Source organism: Myotis davidii, unplaced genomic scaffold, assembly GCF_000327345.1.
Source record: "Myotis davidii unplaced genomic scaffold, ASM32734v1 scaffold524, whole genome shotgun sequence".
Classification (NCBI taxonomy): Eukaryota; Metazoa; Chordata; class Mammalia; order Chiroptera; family Vespertilionidae; genus Myotis; species Myotis davidii.
The window spans coordinates 2653887-2675880 of NW_006299263.1; the positions used below are offsets into that span (position 1 = coordinate 2653887).

At 53.1% G+C, this 21994-nt stretch overlaps 1 protein-coding gene across 4 annotated transcripts in view; it reads right to left on the reverse strand.

The window, feature by feature from the left end:
- Positions 1 to 19640, reverse strand: part of FAM167A (family with sequence similarity 167 member A) — a 33510-nt gene extending 13870 nt beyond the window's left edge. For 2 of the 4 annotated variants that reach the window (XM_015571164.1, XM_006774779.2), the window contains exons 1-3: positions 19582 to 19640; positions 14868 to 14962; positions 2459 to 3247 (exon numbers count right to left, since the gene is read on the reverse strand). In XM_015571164.1, coding sequence (XP_015426650.1) covers positions 2459 to 2854 — 396 coding nt within the window. In that variant the 5' untranslated portion in view covers positions 2855 to 3247; positions 14868 to 14962; positions 19582 to 19640. Of the gene's footprint in view, positions 1 to 2458; positions 3248 to 3556; positions 3675 to 3965; positions 4347 to 14867; positions 14963 to 19581 lie in introns of those variants that run through there. The other 2 variants (XM_015571165.1, XM_006774780.2) reach the window with 2 other exon arrangements.
- Positions 19641 to 21994: the final 2354 nt, after the last annotated feature.

Below are 21994 nucleotides of genomic sequence, written 5' to 3' on the forward strand. Positions count from 1 at the left end.
TGCCTGGGCTCCTCTGAGGTACCTTGTTAGTCCCCTAGCCCCAGTCTTGCCTGCCTATCAGTCCTGATTCTCAAACTGTGGTCTGTGGACCAGCAGGGTAGCATCACCGTCGAGCTTGGTGGCAATTCAGAATCATGGATCTCATCTCAGATCTTTAGGATCAGAATCTTCATTTAAACAAGAGACCCCAGTGACCTGTATGCACAGTAGAGTCTGAGTGGCTGCTCTAAGCGATTCTCTACCCTGCAGCCAGGATGGCATGTTTGAGCGCCCTCTGCAGGAGGGCTATCTCTCCAGCTTCATCTCCTGGCTCGCTCTCTCTCCCCAAAGTGCTCTACTCCCAGTGGGAAAGGCTGAGTTCAAGCTCTGGCTCTGCCACCTACTAATCATATGATTCTAGGCAGGTCGTCTGACTTCTATGAGCCTTGGTTTATGCGTCTGTAAAAGGGGCACAATCACTGTAATCACACAGGCCTGTTGTAAGAATCAAAGATGTAATGGAGTGAGGGGTGGGACTCCCTCCAATCTTGTTTCTCCTTTTGCCCCCACACCCACGCATTCTTAGATAACCTGTTTATGTTAATGTAGCACGAGCAAGCCAGCGTCACTAATTGGCAGGAGGCTGCTTTTGTTTGAGGGTGTATATAAGCTGCCACTGACCAGCCAGTTGCTGGCTGCTTTGCTCGTAATAAAGCATGTCCCACCTACCTACTGTCACTCATCTGTTCTTCCAATTTCCTGCACCCAGAGGGGTCAGTTCCCTGGCTGAGGAACTCGGAACCAACACAGCCTTTGACAGCCAAGATAGTCGTAACAATGTTCCTCCCTCCACCTATGGAGGATTATTCTATTCATTACTGACGGTTGTCCTCGACCTGACTTACCTTCCTCCTCTCAGCTAGCATACGCTGGCCAGACAACTTGTTCTGCTTGGCTTGCAATGGTTTGGCAACAAATATGAGCATGGCCCGTGGGCCTGTGGCAATGGTTCACCCCCTTGGTCAGTGATGGCAAACCTATGACACGCGTGTCAGAGGTGACACGCGAACTCATTTTTTTGGATGATTTTTCTTTGTTAACTGGCATTTAAATATATAAAATAAATATCAAAAATATAAGTCTTTGTTTTACTATGGTTGCAAAGATCAAAAAATTTCTATATGTGACACAGCACCAGAGTTAAGTTAGGGTTTTTCAAAATGCTGACATGCCCAGCTCAAAAGGTTCGCCGTCACTGAACTGACCTAGGTTGTGCTTGTGAAGTACCTGGGAGCTTTAAGAACCACTGATTCCTGGGTCCTCAACTCCCCCTCCCCCCAAGGTGTTCATTTGATTGGTCTGGGATGTGGTCTAGGATTTGGGAGGTTTCCAGGTTTCTGTGGGGATTCTAATTTGCAGCCTGGGTTGAGAGGCACCTCTCTCTGATGCTACAGGATGAGGACAAGCTCTAGAGAGCTCCCCACTGGTTTACACACAGTGAACTCCGTCTCTGCTCTCTACCCCAAAGGGAGCCAATGGGGAATGCTCACTTAGAAAGTAAAAGCCTCTGCTCCCCAAAGCAATAGAACCTCAAATGAACCCTAAACCAACAAATTGAGTCCTTGATTAATGGAAATATTCTTTGCTCCTCTTTATGAAAACAAATGAAAGCAGTTCAGCCTCAGGAATTGAAAGGGCAACTTCCAGGATCTGTCCTGGCCACCGTGGGTCCATCTCCCCTCCCCTCCTGCACCCCCTTGAGCACCCAGTGACACAAAGAACCCACAGATGCCCCATCTTTTATGCAAATCAATTTACACCCCAGTTACTAAAGACATAGAGCGGTGGTTCTCAACCTTCCGGCCCTTTAAATACAGTTCCTCATGTTGTGACCCAACCATAAAATTATTTTTATTGTTACTTCATAACTCTTATGTTGCTACTGTTATGAATTGTAATGTAAATATCTGATATGCAGGATGGTCTTAGGCCACCCTGTGAAAGGCTGAGAACCGCTGACATAGAGGAAAGGCGCGTTTTAAGAAGCAGTCTCAATATCGAAGATTAAAACCAAAAAAAAGAACACCCCCGGCCCCAGCCACGGTTATTTCAACTCATGGGGGATTCCAGGCCCCAGTGGGGATGTGTTTTTTGGGGATTGTGCAGAACAACCAAACAGGCTCTGCCTCCATAGACTAACATTAGGAGTGGCACTGGGGGAGGCGGGGGACACCTTCATGGGCTCAGGTTCTCATGGGCAACACTTGCTTCATAAGTACCTGTGATCAGGGGCTTATTGATGCAGGGATGTTGTGTAACTACATGGCCATAAAGCTTACCTTTGATTTAATAGGAAATGACAGATGTGCACTTGGGAGAGGTAGAGATGGGGCAGAAACAGAGAGAGAGGGGGACAGAGATAGAGACAGACACACACAGAGAATGGCATCTGGGGATCCTTGCAGGGGCAGCCACTTACCAGTTCCTTCCTGAGCCAGGCTATGGCCTCATCGATATTCTCAAAGCCTTCCAGCTTGCCTGTGGACCCGGTCCCGGCATCCTGGCTGGCACCTGCATTAGGTGGTGGGTGCTGCCTGGGCTCTCTCGGCGGCAGGGAGGGCTCTTCCTCCCCACACTCCCGCTGCTCAGCAGCCGGCCTGGGGAAGGGCCAGGCCTGCTCCTCCAGCCTCGCCTGCCATTCCAGGTAGGAGGGCCTGCGGGTCTCCAGCCTCAGTTTCTCAGTCAGGGCCTTCAGGCTCCGGAGGTGGTCGTCAGAAGGCGGGGCTGCTCCCGCCAGCACCTCTTCCCCCACCCCCACTTCTTCCACCTGGATCTGGGGCACAGACATCCTAGAGCCTGCTGGGCAGTCGGACATGGGAGGTGGTGGAGGTGATGAGGGAGTCCTGGTGGCTGGTAAGGTTGGGGCCCACTCTGGAGTGGTCTCACCCAGCTGGGGCCAAGGCTCCCATGGGCATCGCTGGGGTGTGAGCAGCTCCCGGAGCTGAGAGGGACGAGGCAGGAGCGCACAGGGAGCCGTCCAGAGCAACGGTAGAGCTTTGGGTTTAAGATTCTCTCCGGAGTCCCGTGGGCGCCGTGCTCCGCACAAGGCAGGAACAGACAGGCGTTAGCAGGAATCTTTGGGGCAGCTTTGCCAAGAAGATCTATCAGTCCCGGAGATGCAGGCGGGATCAGAGATGGGCGGGGATGCAGCTCCCTCCTTGTGGGGAAGGGCAGGTGGCGAGAAGCTGCTGGCCAGTCCAGGGAGGCCCTGAGGAAGGATGCGAACAGTCAGTGAAGGCAGTGAGCAGGGCCTGCGCGCTCCTGGGCAGGGGACACTGACAGGTTCAGTGACAAGGCTGCCAATTGCGACTTCAAGACTAGACATGAGGCGATTTTAATGCCTTAACCTGGTGCAGAGGAGTTCATAATAAACCAATACTTTGTACGGGGTTTCACGATTTATGAAGTGGCTGCGCCTCTGTTACTCCATCGTCCTCACTGCAAGCCTGTGATTCCTTGCTTTTATCCACTTTTTACATGTGAGACACCTGAGTCTCTCAGGGGTTAAATGACTCACCGAAGAGCTCCCAGCAATTAGCCAGGACAGGGGCACGTGGTTGGATTCTGAGGGCTCAGGTCTCTGTGAGGGCAGCTGCCTGAGGGTCCCCAAGCAGCAAGCAGCGCAGGTGTGCCTTGGGGCCAGAAACCACTGACCCCGCCCACCCCAAGGTGGTTGGATTCTGAGGGCTCAGGTCTCCAGTGAGGGCAGCTGCCTGAGGGTCCCCAAGCAGCGCAGGTGTGCCTTGGGGCCACTGACCCCGCCCACCCCAGCCACCACAGCACCTGTCCTCAGGCACCAGCTCCTCACGGCCAGTCCTACAGCCACTCTCAGCTGCTTCCTCCCAAAACAACACCTACTTCACCTTCAGAGGAGGAAGCAAATAGACCTGCAGCCCAGGAAGAGCCGATGAATTCAGGTGACTCACCATTCTGGGAAGGTGATTATCACGGTCCTGCCCACACAGCAGTGCCTCCTGGGCAAGGGCTTCGGCTCCCTCATCTGATTTGGCTTCCCCACCTCTGGGGAGAAGGTTGAGCCACGGTACTTGCCCCATAATATCAGGGCACAGGGCAGAGAAGTGACCTGGAGTTAGACCTTGCCGCGCCCCCCTCCAAGTCCCTGCACCCACAGGGTATATCAGAGCAGGACCATTTGACTCAGACTATGGAGGGAACTTCTTGGCTTCCGGGGTGTTTAAGAAATCTGTGCTGGGACAAGCTGTGAAAAAGAATGAAGGGATATGGAACAGCGTCCTAGACACAGCTTCCTTGGAAAACACAGGGCATCTGCAGCCTGGAGAGGGTGCCACCTTGGTGTGGAAGAGGGAGGAAGAGACTTTTATTGACTTGTAGGTGCCTTTTAAAAGGTCTTTGCAAGGAAAAAAGAACTGAGAATGTGCTTGTTTGTCTGGGGTGAGGGGACTGGGCACTGGGTGATGGTGGGCAGGCATAGGACGAGGCAGAATTGGAGGGGAGCAAAATGAAAACACAGGTGGGGCCACTCAGGGAGGCGGTGTAGCTTCTCTCCCACGAGGGCATGAGGTGCTCAAGAAGAGCAGAGCTTGCTGTCTGTTCCAGGTGTTTCTACAATGACCGTCTGTGCTGTAACCTGCCCAGAGGAAGACTGGCTGCCCTTTTCCCATGCTCTGCTGCCCCTGCTTTGGGGCACCCCTGAGGAACGAAGAGGACTATTCCACCCCAATTGATGGTAGGGAAACCTGGATCTCACCTCCAACCACACAGGTGGGGATCCCCTGAGGAATTTCCACAAATGGTGCATTGCCAGGCCGCACTCCTGGGGGGTGGTAACTCAGTTAATCTGGAGTGGAACTCCGTGTATATTAAAGCTCCCCAAGGGGTCTGAGTGAGGCCAGGGTTCCTAGATAGAAACCCCAGATGTGGAATCAGACGGCCTTAGCTGAGGGTGCTGTCAGGCTAGCCGAGCCTCCGATTCCTTGCCTGTAAAATGTGGCCATAATACCAACCTCCTGGGTTTGGGGCATTGGCAGAACTAAGGTTGGTCCATGTATTCTGTAGGCTTAAGTGGGGTGTTCTCATGGGTGTCTTTCTGTGCAGTCACGTGGTCACACAGGCGTCTTTAGAATCTCTTCTAAAGACCTATTAGTCGCTTTCTGGGGCCACTCCCAGGCGCCGTCTACCTCTTTGCTGAGATGCCAGAATCTGTTTTGAGTGTGCCTTGGGGCGGCTTCACCCCAGAAAGGCTTCTTCCCACTGACACAGGAGCTCTGATTATTCCCAGCAATGCTTTTTGGAGAGGATCTAGTTGCAGGCAACCATGAGCAGATGACACTAATGGGAAGTCTCACGTGCCCTCCATCTCCCCCAGCTACGCACCCACGGAAGACGGCAGGGCATCTACAGTGGAGGGAGAACCTGTTAGGGAAGGGTCCCCTTTGGGGTGGGCGACAGTTCTGACTGGATGACTTTATGAGGCTGCCTCCTTGGGAAGGGGGAGGTTATGTTAATTATCAGTTTCTAAATCAATTCAGAGAAGGCCTGTGAAGACAACGTCAGGGCAACTTGGGGGCATTAACAGGAGCACCAGCGCACTGTGAGTCAGCTAATGATGATCCTTCAATCCGCTGAGCCTTAGGGAGTGTGTAAAAGCACCCCTGTGCACACCACTGCTCCTCCCAGTAGCCCCGAGCAGCAGGAGGGATCACCCCATTCCACAGCGGGGAGGGCTGAAGGGCACACCCCTGGCCCCGGGCAGGTGGCAGGAGTGGGACTTAGGCACAGTCTTCAGACTCTAATCAGCCTCTTTCTACTCCAGAGGGTGGGGGCCTTCAGGTCAGACTCCGGGGCACCCAACTCTGATCGTGGGCATATTGTGTTATGACCACGCTGCTTCTACATCCTCTTCTGAGAAGTGGGGGTCACCAGGACCAGCTATGTAATCTGCCCGACTCGGTGCAAAATGAGAATGCAGGGCTCCTTTTAAAAAGAATGAAGACCTTTAAGATGGCAACAGCAGAGCGTTAACCCAGGCGCAGGGCCCTGCGGGACTGCCGAGGTCCCTCGCTCATGAAGCAGACACTGGGGTAATACCGTGGGCTTCATCCATCATGGTGAGGATTAAAGTAGCAAATAGTGAGCCCTTAACCTGGTGAGTGGTGTATTTCAAAAAAGTATACCTCTAAAGTCACACTTTAAAAAGTATTATTCTTAACCTTTACAATTTTATTAGCCAATGCCACCCCAATAAATTTAATTTAAAAAATATTATCCTTAAGATGCTAAGACCTATCCGTGCCACATCAGTCATAGCCCCACATGGCCCCTTCGGACTGCCCTGAGCAGTCATCCTGGTGGCCCCTGACCCGAGCCCATCTCCACACCCTTCCGTCCTTCCTTGAAAGCCAACTGAGATGAAGTCGGTGGGCCCCACCTCCCCACTCCCACCCGATTTTCAGGTCTCAATTGCATTTTCATCACGCCAGATGAAGTCTGCCATAGCGAGGAGGAAAAAGAGCCCAGTTTACAAAATCACCACAATATACCCACTCCCTTCCCTCCCTGCTCACATTTTACTAGTAAACACCCCAGCTCATGGCCTGGGGCTCCAGGTGACCCAGGTTTGACTGTGTTAGCCATGAGGTGAGAGCAAGGACTGGGGTGGGATGCAAGACCCTGGAATCAGCCCTCTCCTCTTGGCCTCAGTTTCCTAATCTGTGCACTGGCACCCTCCTCCCCATCTGCCTCTCAAGGATGCTGTGAGAATCAGCTGGACTTACCAGTGAAAGCTCTGCAAACTGTAAAGAGTGGTACCCACCTGAGGATTATTACTATCATCACAGCACGTAAGGGACTCGGCCCTTTAGGAGGTGTGGTCATGTGCAACCTGCAGGGACCAAGTCCTCGACTGCCTCCTGTCGCCCCCAGCACTCCCCAGGATTTGCTGAAACCGAATCTGTCCTCCTGGTCACTGAACCAGGGAACACTGCCTCTCTGGATGTCCCAGTGCCCCAGGGTCCAGTGGGGTTTCTCCCTCCCTCCCAGCTAGAATGTCACCCATGCAGGCCAGGCCAGGCATGACTGAGTTGGACCCCGTCTGAGCTGCAGGAGAGGTGCCAGCCAGGTGCAGGGGGAAGAGGAGCAATGGCCAGCTTCCTGGGCCGAAGGGCAGTGAGGGCCTCCACTTATCTGGACAAACCAGGAACTTCCAGGGTGTGGGCTCTGGAGGAGGGACCCTCTAATGCTTGGACAGTCAGGCTTTCTTTACACCTAACCCAAGTCCTTCCTACACACTTTCTCTCACTCTGGGCTTTGCAAAGGCGAGAGCCTGAGAAGGAAAGCCAGGCCTGGGACCTGGGGCAGCTGGAAAAACAAGGTCAGACCATAGTCCCCCCAGGCCCAGGTGAGTCTCTCTCAGGCAGTCCACCCCACCCCCTGCAAGGGACCAGCCCTGGGGCATGTGGGCCTTTTTGCAGTGGGGACATGCCTTTCTGCACGCAGCGGCTGCTGTTCAAGCAGGCTGCCTGGCTCGCTCCAGACCACGGTGGCTGTGGGAGGGAAGGGCTGTGCCAGCCATGAGCTAATTCCTCTGGCTGCCGGAGGAGCCATGTGGGTGCAGCTCAGTCACTCAGCCAACACCTCGCCTCATGATGACCTAATCTGTTCACTTGGACAACTTTCAAACCCACTTCCTAGATGGGCTCCGAGGGCAGGGGATGGTACAGGGGGCTGCTGGCCCATTTTCTGTCTCTGTCTGTCTGTCTGTCTCTCTCAGACCTGTTGCAGTACATTCTTCTGAGAAACTAGAAAGCTGCCCGCTCCCTGTTTGGACCTATGGGCCTGTGCCTGCTCCTTCCGGTCTTAGGTTCTTCGCTAGAACCGTTCCATTTTTTCTCCTGTCCAGCACTCCCGTCCCACTGAATTCCACACTCTCTCAGGCCTGCGACTTTGTACCAGCTGTTCCCTCAGCCTGCAATGCCCTTCCCTTCCCTCTACGCCTCAGTTCTCGGGAATTTTCTCCTTCAGGAAGTTTTCCTTAACTTGCCCGAGCAGTGTGTGCAACAAGAGCACTTCAGAGAAACAATGATGTCATCACAACAATATTAGCTAATGCTTACTCAGAGCACACCACGCCAGGCATTGTTCTAAGAGCTTTACATGCACTAACACATTTAGTCCCCACAACAACCCTCTGGGGCAAGTATCATCATTGTCTCCATTGCACAGACGAGGAGACCGAGGCACGGAGCGACTGAATAGCTTGCCCACGGTCACAAAACTAAGTGGTGAAGCTGGGATTTGAACCCCTGCAGCCGGCTCCACCTTGGCTTGTAACCACTAGACTTACTGGCCCTTTCAAGCCACAGCACTTCTACCAGGGACCTTCTTTTTTTTCTTTTTATGTTTTTATTGATTTTAGAGAGGACAGGAAAGGGAATAGACAGAGAGAAACATCAATTTGTTGCCTCCTGTACACACCCCAACCTGGGATTAAGCCTGCACCCTGGGTATGTGCCCTTGACCAGGAATTGAACCAGTGACCTTTCAGTGCACGGGATGACACTCAAACCAACTGAGCCACACCATCTAGGCCAGGACCTTCTTGATGGTGTCGTCCACCAGACCGAGCTTCATGAAGGTGAGAACCAGGCTTTGTATCCTGGAACCTCCAGCACTTAGCGCCATGCTGCTCTCTTTAAATGTTCATGGGCTAAATGAGCAAATGGAACAGATTTCCCCTCTCCTATCCCCCCACCCCCAACACACACTCTCACTCACTGTGACCTATACTTGCTCAGGTCTGAGCCGGTCTGGACAGGCTCAGGGAAGCAGAGTGGACCTGGACTTCCTGCGATGGCACCTTCACCGCCTGCCCTTATCAGACCTGCCCTAACCTCAGAGTCCTGGACACAGGCTGTCAGGCCCTAGGAAGACAGGAGCGGCCTCACCCTGCATCAAGGACCAGGACTAGGTGCTGGCACACAGACAGGGCCATTCAGTATCCCACATACAGCTCTAGGCCCTCCTCCCTGTCCAGCATCATCAGGCAATTTCCACTCAATATCCCTTCCCTCCTTCTTGAAGGAGCATTTTTTTTCCTATGGGGAACCCCTCCATGTGCTTGCTGGGGACTGCTGGTCCCTCTCTGGCCTCAGGGCGGTCACATGACTCGAGCTGAGCCAATCAGAGCCCTCCTGGGGTTTTGCACCAGAACCACCCTGGAGCTGCATGTTCCCTGCTGGCTGGGGCTGCTGGCTCACCATCTCGCTCACCACAGGCAGAGGGGCTGCCTGACGAACCAAGCCAAGCATGTGAGATAGCCGGAGGCCCTCAGCCCTGTTGGAAGCCACCACCTGACCTTGATTATATAGCTTATATACTCTCTTTGCTTAAGCTTCTTTGACTGGGTTTCTGACCTTTGCAGCCAACATAAGCATGTATTGGAAAAAGAATATAGAATAACATGGCCAATATTTGTTGATATTTGTCTTCGGTTTGTTTGCCGTTTACTGTTGGTAGGGAGCTCCCTGTTTTGTGCGGGAGAGCAAACAGGCTGGGCACCTGCCCTCTGAAACCAGAGGATCACGTCCTCTCTCCTCCCTGGCCACCAGGTGCCATGGCAACCAGGTGCAAACATGTGATTTGAACTTGGCCAATCAGATGCCCAGGCCCAGGCCTCTGAATCTGGTGTGTGAGGGCAGAATGGAGGGTCAGGTGGGGTTCATTTGTGGTCCACATCCAGCCTCGGAGGCAGATGTGACCTGTGGGGAAGGTGGGATTAGCTAAGCCATCCCTGAAAAAGGACTGTTGCGGGGTCTGTTATTGTGATATAATAAGAAATATATTTGGTCTCTACCCCCAGCTCCTGAAACAGAGCTCCTGAAACCCTTTTAAAATATATACTTATATTTACATTTTATATTTATATTTGATTTCAGAGAGAAAGGGAGAGGGAGAGAGAGAGATAGAAACATCAATGATGAGAAATCATTGATTGGCTGCCTCCTGCACACCCGCTACTGGGCATTGAGCCTGCAACTTGGGCATGTGACCTCCTGGTTCATAGGTTGACACCTAACCACTGAGCCACCACTGCTGGGCTCCTAAAAACCCTTTTAATCTTCTAGATGACCAGAGTGATAGGAAAACCTCTGTTATAATGTCTGCTTTTTGTCCCCAGCTCCTGGGACAGCTGCATACTGATACAAATGAAAGGAGCATCTTTTGTTACTCATAGCAAGGCTCTCTCGGCCCCACTGGAGCTCATGTCAATGAGCTGACACTTGGATAGCCCCTCAGGATAGCGCCGGTGGCCAGGGGAAATAACCAGGTGATAGATCATGCCTATCTAATGAGGCCTCCAAAAAAAAAAACCTAACTGAAGGGGTTCAGAGAGCTTCCAGGTTGGGGAAGACAGGGGGTGCTGGGAGGGCAACATGCCTGGGAGGGCCTGGGAGCTCTGCACCCCTCCCTCACACCTGATTGATAGCCAGTCATTTAGAAATACAGGTGACAACCTGGGACTTGTGATTGATGTGTGATGTGGGGGACAGTCTAGCGCAGTGATGGTGAACCTTTTGAGCTCAGCATGTCAGCATTTTGAAAACCCCTAACTTAACTCTGGTGCCGTGTCACATATAGAAATTTTTTGATATTTGCAACCATAGTAAAACAAAGATTTATATTTTTGATATTTATTTTATATATTTAAATGCCATTTAACAAAGAAAAATCAACGAAAAAAATGAGTTCGCGTGTCACCTCTGACACGCATCTCATAGGTTTGCCATCACTGGTCTAGTGGGACTGAGCCCCTAACTGGCGGAATCTGATGTCAGCTTTAGGTAGACAGTGTCAAATTGAGTTAAAGTGCAGGCTACCCAGTTGGTGGCTACAGAGAACTGGGGAATCAGTTGGTGTGGAAACTCACACACCTGGTGTCAAAAGTGGTGTGGGGCGTGTGTGGGTAACAACCTAGCACCTCTCTGAACTGGTCTCAGAGGGTCATTTCACTCACAGGACTCTCTCCTGTTTTCCCAGCAGCCCTGCTTCTGCCTGTTTGAGTCTTTACCTCCTGCCACTTCTGTGAACACCTTACAATAATGTTGTCTTTTGATGCTTACAACCAAGAGCCCTGGCTGAAATGAGGGGGAACGTACAACTCATTTGGGGAGGCAATATGTATAACTGAGGGCTGAGCAGTGTCATGAAACAGTGTGACGCCCCTCCCCACGACCCCATGTGTCCTTTAGAGGGGCTGGTGCCACCTCCAGGGAGAACCACGGGGTGGTGACCATTATCCTCTTAAGGAAGCTTTTACCAGGAGTCCATCTGCATTCATAGCTATGTTTCCTAATTTACAGTCTACTACAGGCAATGCTTGGTGAGGCCATAACAACTTCATGCATGTAAACTTACACTCTTCCTTCCAGCAGAAGCGCCATCCATGGGTCCTTGTGCATAAACTGACACACTCTGGTTTTAGGCTTGGTGACACCCACAGTACGCTCAACAGCGGAGCCACAGACTGCTCTGCACAGGCATGTGAGGCCCTGCCTGCAGTCCAGGCCGGCCCTGCTCCCAGCAACAGAGAAGCGGATAGGAGGCAATGGTGGGCACATGATGGCAGGAAGACATCCCATCCCCCGGGCCGGCCTTGCTGAGGAAACTCGGATCCTGCAGGATCCTTAACCACAGTATGGCCAATTCTTCATAGCAGAAATGTCCCCGCAGGAGACAGGCCACAGCCGCGGGCCTGCTCCGGGGGCACAGTGCCTCTGGCTCTGTGTCCGCTGCTGAGCCTTCTGCCACCTCTGAGCGTTCACCCCCTTCTGAGGCTGTCATGCTCCCCAACCAGGTCAGGGGTCACTCCCGAAAGCCAGCACCTCTGTTGAGCGTGTTGCCTGTGTCACTAAGCCTCAAACCCTCCTCAGAGAGTCATTCCCTGAGCTCAGGAGTGGCCTAAGGACAAGCAGCATCTTCCCCATCCATAGCCAGCGCTTGTGTGGGGGGCGGGGGTAGTCAGAGGGCTGCAGGAAAGGCAGCCAAAGCCCCCACTCTGACTCCCAGTCTTGGCCAGGCCAGGCCAGGCCACCTCCCTCCTCTCCGCAGAGGCGCATGTTCCCACCTCCTACCTGAGACCAAGGCAGGGCCCATGTGACTGAGAGCTGCTCAGAGGCTGAGATCAAAGGGGGACCTCAGCTCCCCAGGCTGTGGGTCTGCATTCTGAGACCAGAACCACCCCCAGTGGGAGCAGTGAGACTTGGGGAGTCACCTTGCCTCACTGCCTGGGTCTCTGCCCCTCTTTTGAAAAATGGGGTGATGCAGCATCCACCCTGCAGAGGCATGAGAGTGAGGGAAGGGCTCGGTGGACTAGAACCTGTTTTATAAACAGAAAGAAATTCAGGGTGGCTCAGGCCATACTGATACCTCAGTCTTTTACTTTCCTTTTCTAAAGCAGATAATGCTTTCCCCCAGGTGGATATGGGGTCATTCGGCCTGGGACTCTGACTTGGAGCTGTGACAAGGCAGGCTTTCTGGTCTGGGTTTACTCATAAATCCTGGTGCTCAACTAAAAGAGGGAGCTCAGGGCCAGGACTCAGGACTGAACTCCGGCGGCAGCCTTGGATGGAGGCAGTGAGATCCCCGCCTGTGTTCTGCAGACTTGTAGGAGCACCAATGCTGGGGCTGAGAGGCTGGGGGACATAGGCCTGCGCCCCACAGAGCTGCCCACAGGAGCCAGGGAGCTTCCAGGAGCTTCCAGAGATTGTGTTTTCTCTCCTCATCAGAGGTTGCCATGGTGACCGAAGCAGGAGGAGCCACCCGCTGGTCTGGCTCTACACAGATCATCTATCCTGGCTCATCTTTATCCAGGTCTTGGTCAGAGCTGGTCCTGGGAGCGCCTGAGCGGGGGGCAGGACATCCAGAGGCCAGACCCTTGGCACCAGTTACGTGTGCGTGGTGGGAGAGAATTGTGCTGGGACATTGTGTGTGCTTGTGTACAGGTGGGGGGATAGGGGTGGGTTACATTGCTGCGTCTGTATTATGATGTGCAGGGGGGATGCTAGTGAGAGAAGTGGGGTGGTGTCAAGAGTGCACATGATAGTGAGGTCTTTCCCAAATGTGCCCTTGATCTACACCTCAGGGGAGAGCACACCTGCCCGCTTCACGCTGCCCACAAAGGGGAACCCTCCACTTCCACTTCCTGGAAGCTATGGATTATTCCTCCTGTCCCGGCAGCAAACCATTGTGAGAATCCAGCCATTTCTTCTAGGCTGTGTTCCCTGCTCTCAAGCCTTGGCTCTCTCACCTGACTTCTCCTTGAGGACAGTGACTTTCTCGTGTTTTTACTGCTGTGCCTGGCACATAGTAGGTGCTCAGTAAACTTGTTGGATGAATGAATGAATGAATGAGTGATCGAATGGATGAATGAATAAAGGAGAACTATTATCCCTTTGTTTGTCATTGGCCCATTTGGGAACTCCCTGATCCTCACCAATTCTAAAGCTCTGCTTTAGGGCTTAACTGAAGGCTTGCCTCCTCTCCTAAGCCCTCAAAGACACCCCACCTTCCAGGCCATTCCTTGTCTGAATTCTGGCACTGGCTTCCATTACGCTCATGGCTCACTGGCCTGTATGACCTTGGACTGTGAGAGTGTCCTGTCTCCTTGACCAGATGTCTAGCTCCTCAATGGGAAGGGCATTACTTTCTCTTTTGCGTCCTGAGCACAGGCCTCTGCAAACAGCAGATGTTCAATATACGCTGGAGACTGCAATGTTGTGAATCAGTGAACAAATTCTAGCCTGAATAGTTCACACATCCAGGTGGTTTCCTGCCCAGAAGACCTCCTGCAGGTTCATGGGTAAGACTTGCAAGATCAAGATGTTTCTAGTGAGTTTGAACTAGAGGGTGGGGGCAGGGATTTGGGGGAGGCTGGTCTAAACTCTATGCTTTATCCTTTCCCCATAAACTCATGTTTGAATTTGCCTAAGTCTTTGGGCCTAGTTCAAAGACCTCATTCTACAGTCATTGCTCTTTCTGAATGGAACTGACCACTTCCTCTCCAAACAAAATTTTAGCACTTTTCTACACCAGTCTTGGGTACTGACCCTCATCTTCCTACGTTGCATGACTTAGTTACATTTCTGATGTACCTGTTAGGCGGTCAGCTATGTCTTTGTTTAGCATCCCTCTGTGGGCACCACCCCTGTTTCGGGTGCTCTGAAGGGACTGTGAGTTCTAGCTCCCTGCCCATTGCCACCACCCCCAGGAACACTCATGTGACCCAGACAGACATTCCTTTAGGTCTTACTCTGGCAAGAGTGACTGGTCCATTGGATGAACACCTGGCCAAGCAAGGGCATCTGGATATTTTCATACGATTTAAATATAGACACATAGGAACAGGGTGTCTTTTCAGATGAGGTAGCTCAGCTGGAAGGATCTAAACCTGAAGTTTCCAGGGTCCATCTTTCTCAGCCTCATGGAGAAAGCTCCTCACTCCCCTTGATTCTCCTGCTCCAGGCAGCCCCAGGCCACCTTCCACCCGGGGTTCTAGCACTACTGCTGGGAGATGGGAATCGGACAACCCTTTTGGACACCCAGCCAGGGGTAGGAGAGAGGAGAGCTCCTGGCCTGGGAGACAGCCCCAAGGTCCCCATCCCACCTTCAGTTACTATGGCAACTCACTTCCCCTCTAAAGCTCCCACTTCTCTCCCTCAGAAATGTGTTTTGGTGCAATGGCCTTTACACTTCCTTGTACCCCAAGCACAGACTCTAAACCACAGCATAGACTCTGTCACCATGTCACAGAGCCACACCCACCGGGAACAGAGGCAGAGGCACCGACCTACCTGTACTCCTGGATGTGCCACTCAGTGCAGGTGGGTTTGCAACATCCTGTGCTAATGGCTGTACCTCAGCGTATTCAAAACATCTGTTTCCACACCTGAAACAACAAGAGCAATCACTAACATTTTGAAATCACACTGCAGTATACAGATTCCGCATCCCCCCCCCACCCCCTCGCCCCCACACATACAGGATGGCCTGGGCAGGAGAGACCTTCCTGAGAGTTATTACAGAACCACAAACCAGAGAAGTCGCCAGACTTGCCAGGGTCACACAGCACCGTTAGTGTGGCTGACTGGCTTGGGTTGATCTTGGTTCCTGGTTGAGCTTCTGTTGTCTCGAATACAGGGAAACCTTACTTTGTCTCACTAAACTATTGTGAGGCTAGAATCTATAAAAAATACTTGTTACGACCTTTGCACATTCAGAGCTCTCAGTCTGTGCTGAATAATTGATGGGTGCTGCTCCCGGCTGCTTAGAGCAGATTCACAGGCCTCTGCCATAGGCTGGGAATGTGGAGACCTTTCCCATCATTTTGCCCAGTGTAAGAATTTGCCGAGGAAATCACCAAGAAAAAGTTGTGTTCCCTGTTGGCGGCGGGCAGCTCCCGGGAGCCATAGATCTAATCTAATTTATTGCCTCACTCAAAGGAGAGGAGAAAGTGCAGGCTGCTGCAGGGAGGGGGCTGCGGGCTACCCAGAGTCTCTGCCACTGTGGCTTTTCCAAGGCTGTGAGGCCCTGGGAAAGGGTTGCTCTGCTCTGACAGGCAGGAGAAAGGTGCCTGGGAGTCTGAGAGTTGGGTGGGGAGGCACGGAATCAGCCCTGGGAAAGGAAGAATATGAAGCAAGGTTTTCCTCCATGGAAACACCTGACAAGGCAGAGATGTCCGGGAAGGGCAGAGGCAGCCTCTGTGGCCATCCCTGCTGATGGCTGCATGTGACCATAGAAACTTTCTGTCCAAAGGCCATGGCAGCAAGGATCAGGGAGCAGAAAGTAGACACAGGGTGGTCTTTAAAGCAATTTGCAGGGATCAAAGTAGGCCCAGTTTGAGCCGGTATTCTGGCTATGAGAACAGGGAACAGCTGGCTAAAACTTGCCGAACCATTCATAGCTCAGGACACCAAAGATGCACAATCCTCCCGCTGCGGGATGCAGCCTACACAGTGTCTCCTGACTGGCATTTGTCTCAGTCCCCCAAACAAGACCGATTTAGGACTATCCCAACCCACAGGATCATTGGCTCCAACTTCAAATGAGCAGAATCAACAAGTCCCAGCTCAAGTGGGTTTGCTCTGATGACTGGCTTTCTCTCTCACTCTGCAAGTTCCAGCTCAATGGTTTCACGAGGACTTCCTAAGAAGTCTCATGGTGTGCTCCGTGCTCATGCAAGTCACTTCGCTTTCATACTATGTCTGGACCTGCCGGCCTCCCAGGCGGCTGAAGGGCCCTTGGAGTTTCCGTGTGTGGGCAGGGCCCCGTCCTAATGACGCCAGGATGGGGAGTTGAGGGTGGTTCCAGCTTGGGCACAGCCTGACCAGCAACATTTGGCGCTGCCTGCCACTCACCCAAGGTGCCCCAGCTCCGGGGCTTGGAGGGGACATTTGGCTCAGGCACTGCACAAGCAGAACAGAAAGCAGGACGTGTGACCTCCTTCCACATTACTAAGGACACTTAGTAATTCTATGACCTTGGGTCATTGATTTAACCCCACAGTTCTCAGGTTCCTCATCCATGAATTGGGGATCATAATGGAACCTACCTCAAAGCTTTGGAAGGATCGAATGAAGTAGAGTATATACAAATTCTTAGTTTGGCCTCTAATAACAGGGTCACCCCACTCCAGCAGATTATGGCCAGCACTTTAACTGTCTTTCTGTCGGCTCAATACCAGGCATTTGATAATTAGCAGAGTAAACATTAGAAACGCATTCTCCTTGGTGAAAGCAGAGGTATTCAAGACATGTGGGTTGGCCAAATGAATTCTGAGACACACTTGACTCTTGTAAGAGCAGGTGAAAGAATGCAGTGAGACCTCAAGGGATATGCGGTCAGGCATCTAGAGACGCAGATGGCTGCAACTAGCCCACAGAATAAGCTGCTGGACCCATTTGCAAGTAAATAGTTGCTCAGAAAATATCTGCCTACGTGGCAGAATTTGATCAAAGGCTTGCTTTTATTCGGCTTGATAATGAGGTCTGCCTTCACGTCCTCAACGTTTTCAGTGGCTGCTGTCAAACAAATAAACCAAACACCCAACACAACAAAACCTGAGAGTTGTGACCAAATGGATTCAGTTCAGTTCCCAGTATGGTGCTGTCTCCAGAGCATAGCACATGTCAATGCTCACAGGAGAGGGAGGTAGTGCCACTTTTAACTGATGGTGGTCAAGGGTGCCAGGGCCTCACTGGCCTCCAGTCCAGGATCCTGATCCAGAACCTTCCTGGGTACTCATGCCCCTGAGAACTCCCCAGTTGGCCTTCCGGGTCACCCTGGGTCAGACTCGCAGGCTCTGTTGGCTTTCTGGAATGAGGAAATGCTGCTCAGTCTTCAAGAAACCCTGAAACTGTGGCTGAGGCAGAGGTCACTGTCTGGGCCCATGATGTATCTGGAAAATCAGTTCTTCCCTTCGAGTTCCCACAGGACAAGCCCTCTGAGGAAGTCTTTGGGGAGCCATTACCAACTCCCACACTTGGACCAGAATACTCGAGGAGAATTTCTGACCACACTAGAGAAATTGCCTTGAAGAAATGGGGCTTAGTCTGTACCCTGGGAGAAACTGAACTTCCCCATTCTCTGCAGAATGGGGCTCTCTGCAAAGGCTGCTGGGCAGGAACCCAGGTGTGAAGAGGCCCCTGATGCTGGAGAGCTCACTACCCTTCTACCACTAGAGATGGGAAAGCCCTTCCTTGATGGGCAGGGCCTACTGGGAGATGGGCTGCTGCTCTTTGCACTCCCTTCTCCAAGGAGTTTTTCATGGGTGAGCATTGTTGCAGGGTGCGGGTGGCAAGGCCAGGCAGCATTCAGGAGGAAAGAAGATGGGCATGGGGCAGCCCAAGCCTCTAAGTTCTCCTCTTGCCCACCTTCCTTCTCCCTTTTTTCCTCCCTCATCAATGAGAGAAGTATGTGTGTCTTGGGGGAGAGGAAGGATAAAGACGGGGAAGTGCTGGGCTTTCCCGCTCCAGGGCCACTCTCCTAGCCATGGAGAAGCTCATATGTGTATCCTTCCCAACTCAAGTTGGTAGCTTGACCCTCTGCAGCAGCTCACATTCTGCAGGCTGATCAGAAAGTTAGCCAGGCTTATATGTCACCCCGCTCTGAGCCTCTTTCCCACCTCCAGCCTCACCCTGCTCCCACGTACCCACTGCCCTCATTCAACGCATCCTCGCCCCTTCACGGTCTGCTTCAGAACTTGCCTTTCCCTCCCTACTCTTCCCTGTCCAGAACCTAGGCTACATTTGCATTTTAAGAGCCATCCTGGTTAATCCTAAAGAGTTTCCAATTCATGAGTGAGGACTCCCCCAACCCTAGTCTGTAAGCCAGAGAGCAAACTGCTCAGATTATCATTCGTCTACTACCTTTGCAAATAGCTCAACCTCCCAGTCAAGCAAAGCGCCATTGTGGGGAGAACACACCCCCAGCGGGTCCTGGGAATTCCGGATGCTGTTATCGGGCCGACGGAGTTCTCCCCTAGCAAAATTTACCTATGGAAAACTACCCCAGTGTGTGAGCAGCCTAACAAGCAGTTTCTTCCTCGTTGGCCTGGGGCTCTGTGGATCTACCTCAGGAAATTCTTAGGTTCTGCCTTAATTTACTTCCCGGCCAGAGTTCCTATTAGAGGCCACGCTGGTGAATACGGGAGTGGGACTGATAATCTAGTGGAAATCCATGCATGTAATTGGGAGAACAAGGAGAGATGAGAACAAGTGCATGAGAACTTGAGGGTCTTCAGATGGGCAAAGGGAAAAGGGGGCGGGGGAGGAGAGGACCCTTCTCTCTGCTTCAGGCCAGCAGGGCAGAAGCGAGCCAGGGCCGATGACAGAGCCTGTCAGACTCCTGATACAAGGAATGGCTTTCCTGGCTCCACAGGGTCTCTGGAGATGGCAAGAACCTTCCCAGGTCACAGGACGAGCCAGTCACACAGCTCTGGGTGAGGCTGGCTTCCACCCCCCTCTAGGTCTCTTTCCTGGGATCTGCTAAAGCAGCCGTCCTTTAAGGGCACTGTCTTAGTTAGGAGTCAGGCACTCGAGGTTGAATGACTCTCTCTGCTCTTCAGCAGCCACATGAACTGCACCAAGTTACTAAATTTCTCCAGGCTGGTTGGCAAAATGGGGATATTATGTCCCCTGGAAGGACAATTGTGAAGATAAAATGACCAACAGATGTGAAGGTGTCTCAAGCAGCGCCTGGCTGGTAAACACACTCAGGACAGAAGAGCTGTCATCTTTCCCCTCTAATTACAGCCCGGGGGTGCTTTGCCAAGCCCCTCGGACATGCTGGCAGCAGCTCCCCCGCTGCGGATGCGGTCAGGCCAGAGGTGCGCGCCTGCCGCCTCTGCTCTCCCAGGACTTTGCCTACACTCTGCACTCCCCATCTGTGCCTAGTGGGCAGCAGGACTGCCTGGGTCAGAAGGGAAGCTGCTTCAGAGCCTGGCCTCTCTGAGCACTTTGGGGCTGGCCCTGTGGATGGGAACCTGGGCTCATTCCACCTGAGACTCACCAGGAATGGCTGGGAGTTCGTGGAAACCAACCTGCCTTCCAGACCTTCTCAGGAGGAACCACACACACCAAGGTGAATGAAAACCAGATGCAGGCAATAGGTGTGTGTGTGTGTGTGTGTGTGTGTGTGTGTGTGTGTGTTGAAGCAGAACATCCCACCTGCCTGGATGGGAGGAGACACCTGCTCACTCCCGGGAACTACAGAACTTCCTGCCCTCTCCCAGCGACCCAACCTCAGGGCTGGCCTGCTCATTCCTGCGGGCCCTTTGGGCTGTGCATTTCCCCCTGATCACATGGGCCTCAGCCCTACAGAGCACCCTTGGGCCCAAGCGCCCTCGGTGGGTTGGTCACGGCTCCTGAGTTACAAATGCAGCTCGGGGCAGGAACTTTGTCACTGAGTCTGAAGTAGAAGGGACAGGGTGGGCTTGGAGATGACCAGCGGTCTGGAGAGGCTGAGTGGGGCTCCTCCCTCTCAGACCCGGTACCCCAAATCTCCACGCAGATCTTAACCCTGGAGCTGGCCAGCTGCGATTTGGGAGATGGATTCCAGCCACTTGTCTCAGGCCCCTCGAGGGAAGAGTCCCAGAGGCCGGTGAGGTGGGGTGTGCCCTTACAGCGCCCTGAGATCGGTGCTCCCCCAGATCCAGGCAGGCTGCTTCCCGCCCCTGCCGCCGGGGAGACCTGCCTGCTCCGAGCCCCCTCCCCCTTCCAGGGGTGTCACCGAGGTTCCCGCCTCCAACTCCCGACGCGGGCTCCCGGCTCCGCAGCCTCTGGCCCGGCCTCAGGGGCTAAGCCGGCTCCTGCCTCTTTCACTTGTGCTCCCGTGTTTTGCTCCTTTGAATTCTCAGCACTTTTTTTTTTAAGGGACTTTTTTTTTTTTTTTTTTTGCGTTGCGTCAGGACGGTTGCCTGGCGACGGCAGAGCTATTCGCGGGCAGCCCTTTCAGCCGGATCCCCTCCAGCCTCCCATTCAAGCCTCTCCTCCCGCGGCTCCGGGACCTGGGCGCGCGGGGTCGGGAGACGCGCACCGGGTCCTAACGCCCCGCTAGTTGCACGTTCCCCGCCCAGACCTGGACCAGAGCGGCCGCCCCGCCACACGCATTTGCCAAACCCTAGAGCCTAGACGAAACCAAATCTACATATCCTTTTCTTTTTCTTTCTTTCTTTTTTTTTAATCGAAACCTAAGCAATGTTCCCATAAGCATGACAACGTGGCTTTGCCACTGTCAGCAATTTGCCTGCGTGGAGGGGGCAGGAGAACCCGTCGGGCACCGCCAAGCCCGGAGCTCACACTCCATTCCACCCACAAGCGGCTGGAGTTCAGACTGTCAGCAGCAACTCCCACTACCCGGTGCCGATCCTGTGCCCCACTGTCAGTGAAATGCCCAGCAGGCAGAGAGGGCATTTCCAGCTGCAGATGAGGAGACAGGCCCAGAGAGCCCAAGTAGAAACCAGAAGTGGGGCGGAAAACAGACGTTCTTCCAGGTCTGTCTCCTAGACCAGCTGGGAGTAGTTCGAGGGACCTGCCCCCAAGCATGTGTTCCCCCCACTAACCACAGGGTGCCTCATGGCATAGAATACTATGTGCTGTGTCAACCACTAGAGGTGGTTATATTCTAAATCTAGCTGCTGCTCCTCCAGAGCCTAGAGCTCCAGGTACCTAGGACACAAGACAGACGCCAGGGCAGCCCCATCCTGGCTTTCAGGATCAATCTTTTCTAAAAAATTCTTTATTGATTATAGTATTACATATGTCTCCTCTCCCCCCCTCCCCCCCCCTCATTGACCTCTCCCCGGCCATTTCCACCCCCAGCATGTGACAGCAGACGGGGTTCTCCAGTCCGGACCCTTGGGCTCCGCCTCCTCCTGGGACCACTGGCTGATTCCCGAGACTCTTGTGCTGCCCCCTGGTGCCTGTGTCCTTCACTGCTTCTCCCCGTCAGAGCCCTTGACCCACTTCCTTTCCCCCTTCATTAGCACCTCCGCTAATGGACTTGCCTAAGGAGGCACCCTGCTAATGTGAGCACCTCTTCCTGCTAACGGGATAATGCTTCCAAGCTAGCAAGTCTTCGGGAGAGTCACAGCACCCACCCAGCCTTTTGATTCCAGCTCCTAAACAGTAATTCAATCCTCCACTTCTTCCATCCCCTCTGCCTCTGCCCTGGCCCAAGGCACTGCCGCTTGCCCCACCTCCAGCAACAGCCTCTTATTGACACCTGCGCCCTCTCTTGGCTCCCCACCTGCCTCCCCCTGAGCCAATTATTCCTCCACAGCCAGAACAAATTCTTTGAAATGCAAATCCGACCCTGGCTTCTCCCTGCCTTAAGCCTCCCAACAGCTCCCATTCCTCCGGGATTAAAATCCAGCGATTAAAACCCAGCGTGGCCCACCAGGCCTGCGTGGTTCAGCTCCATC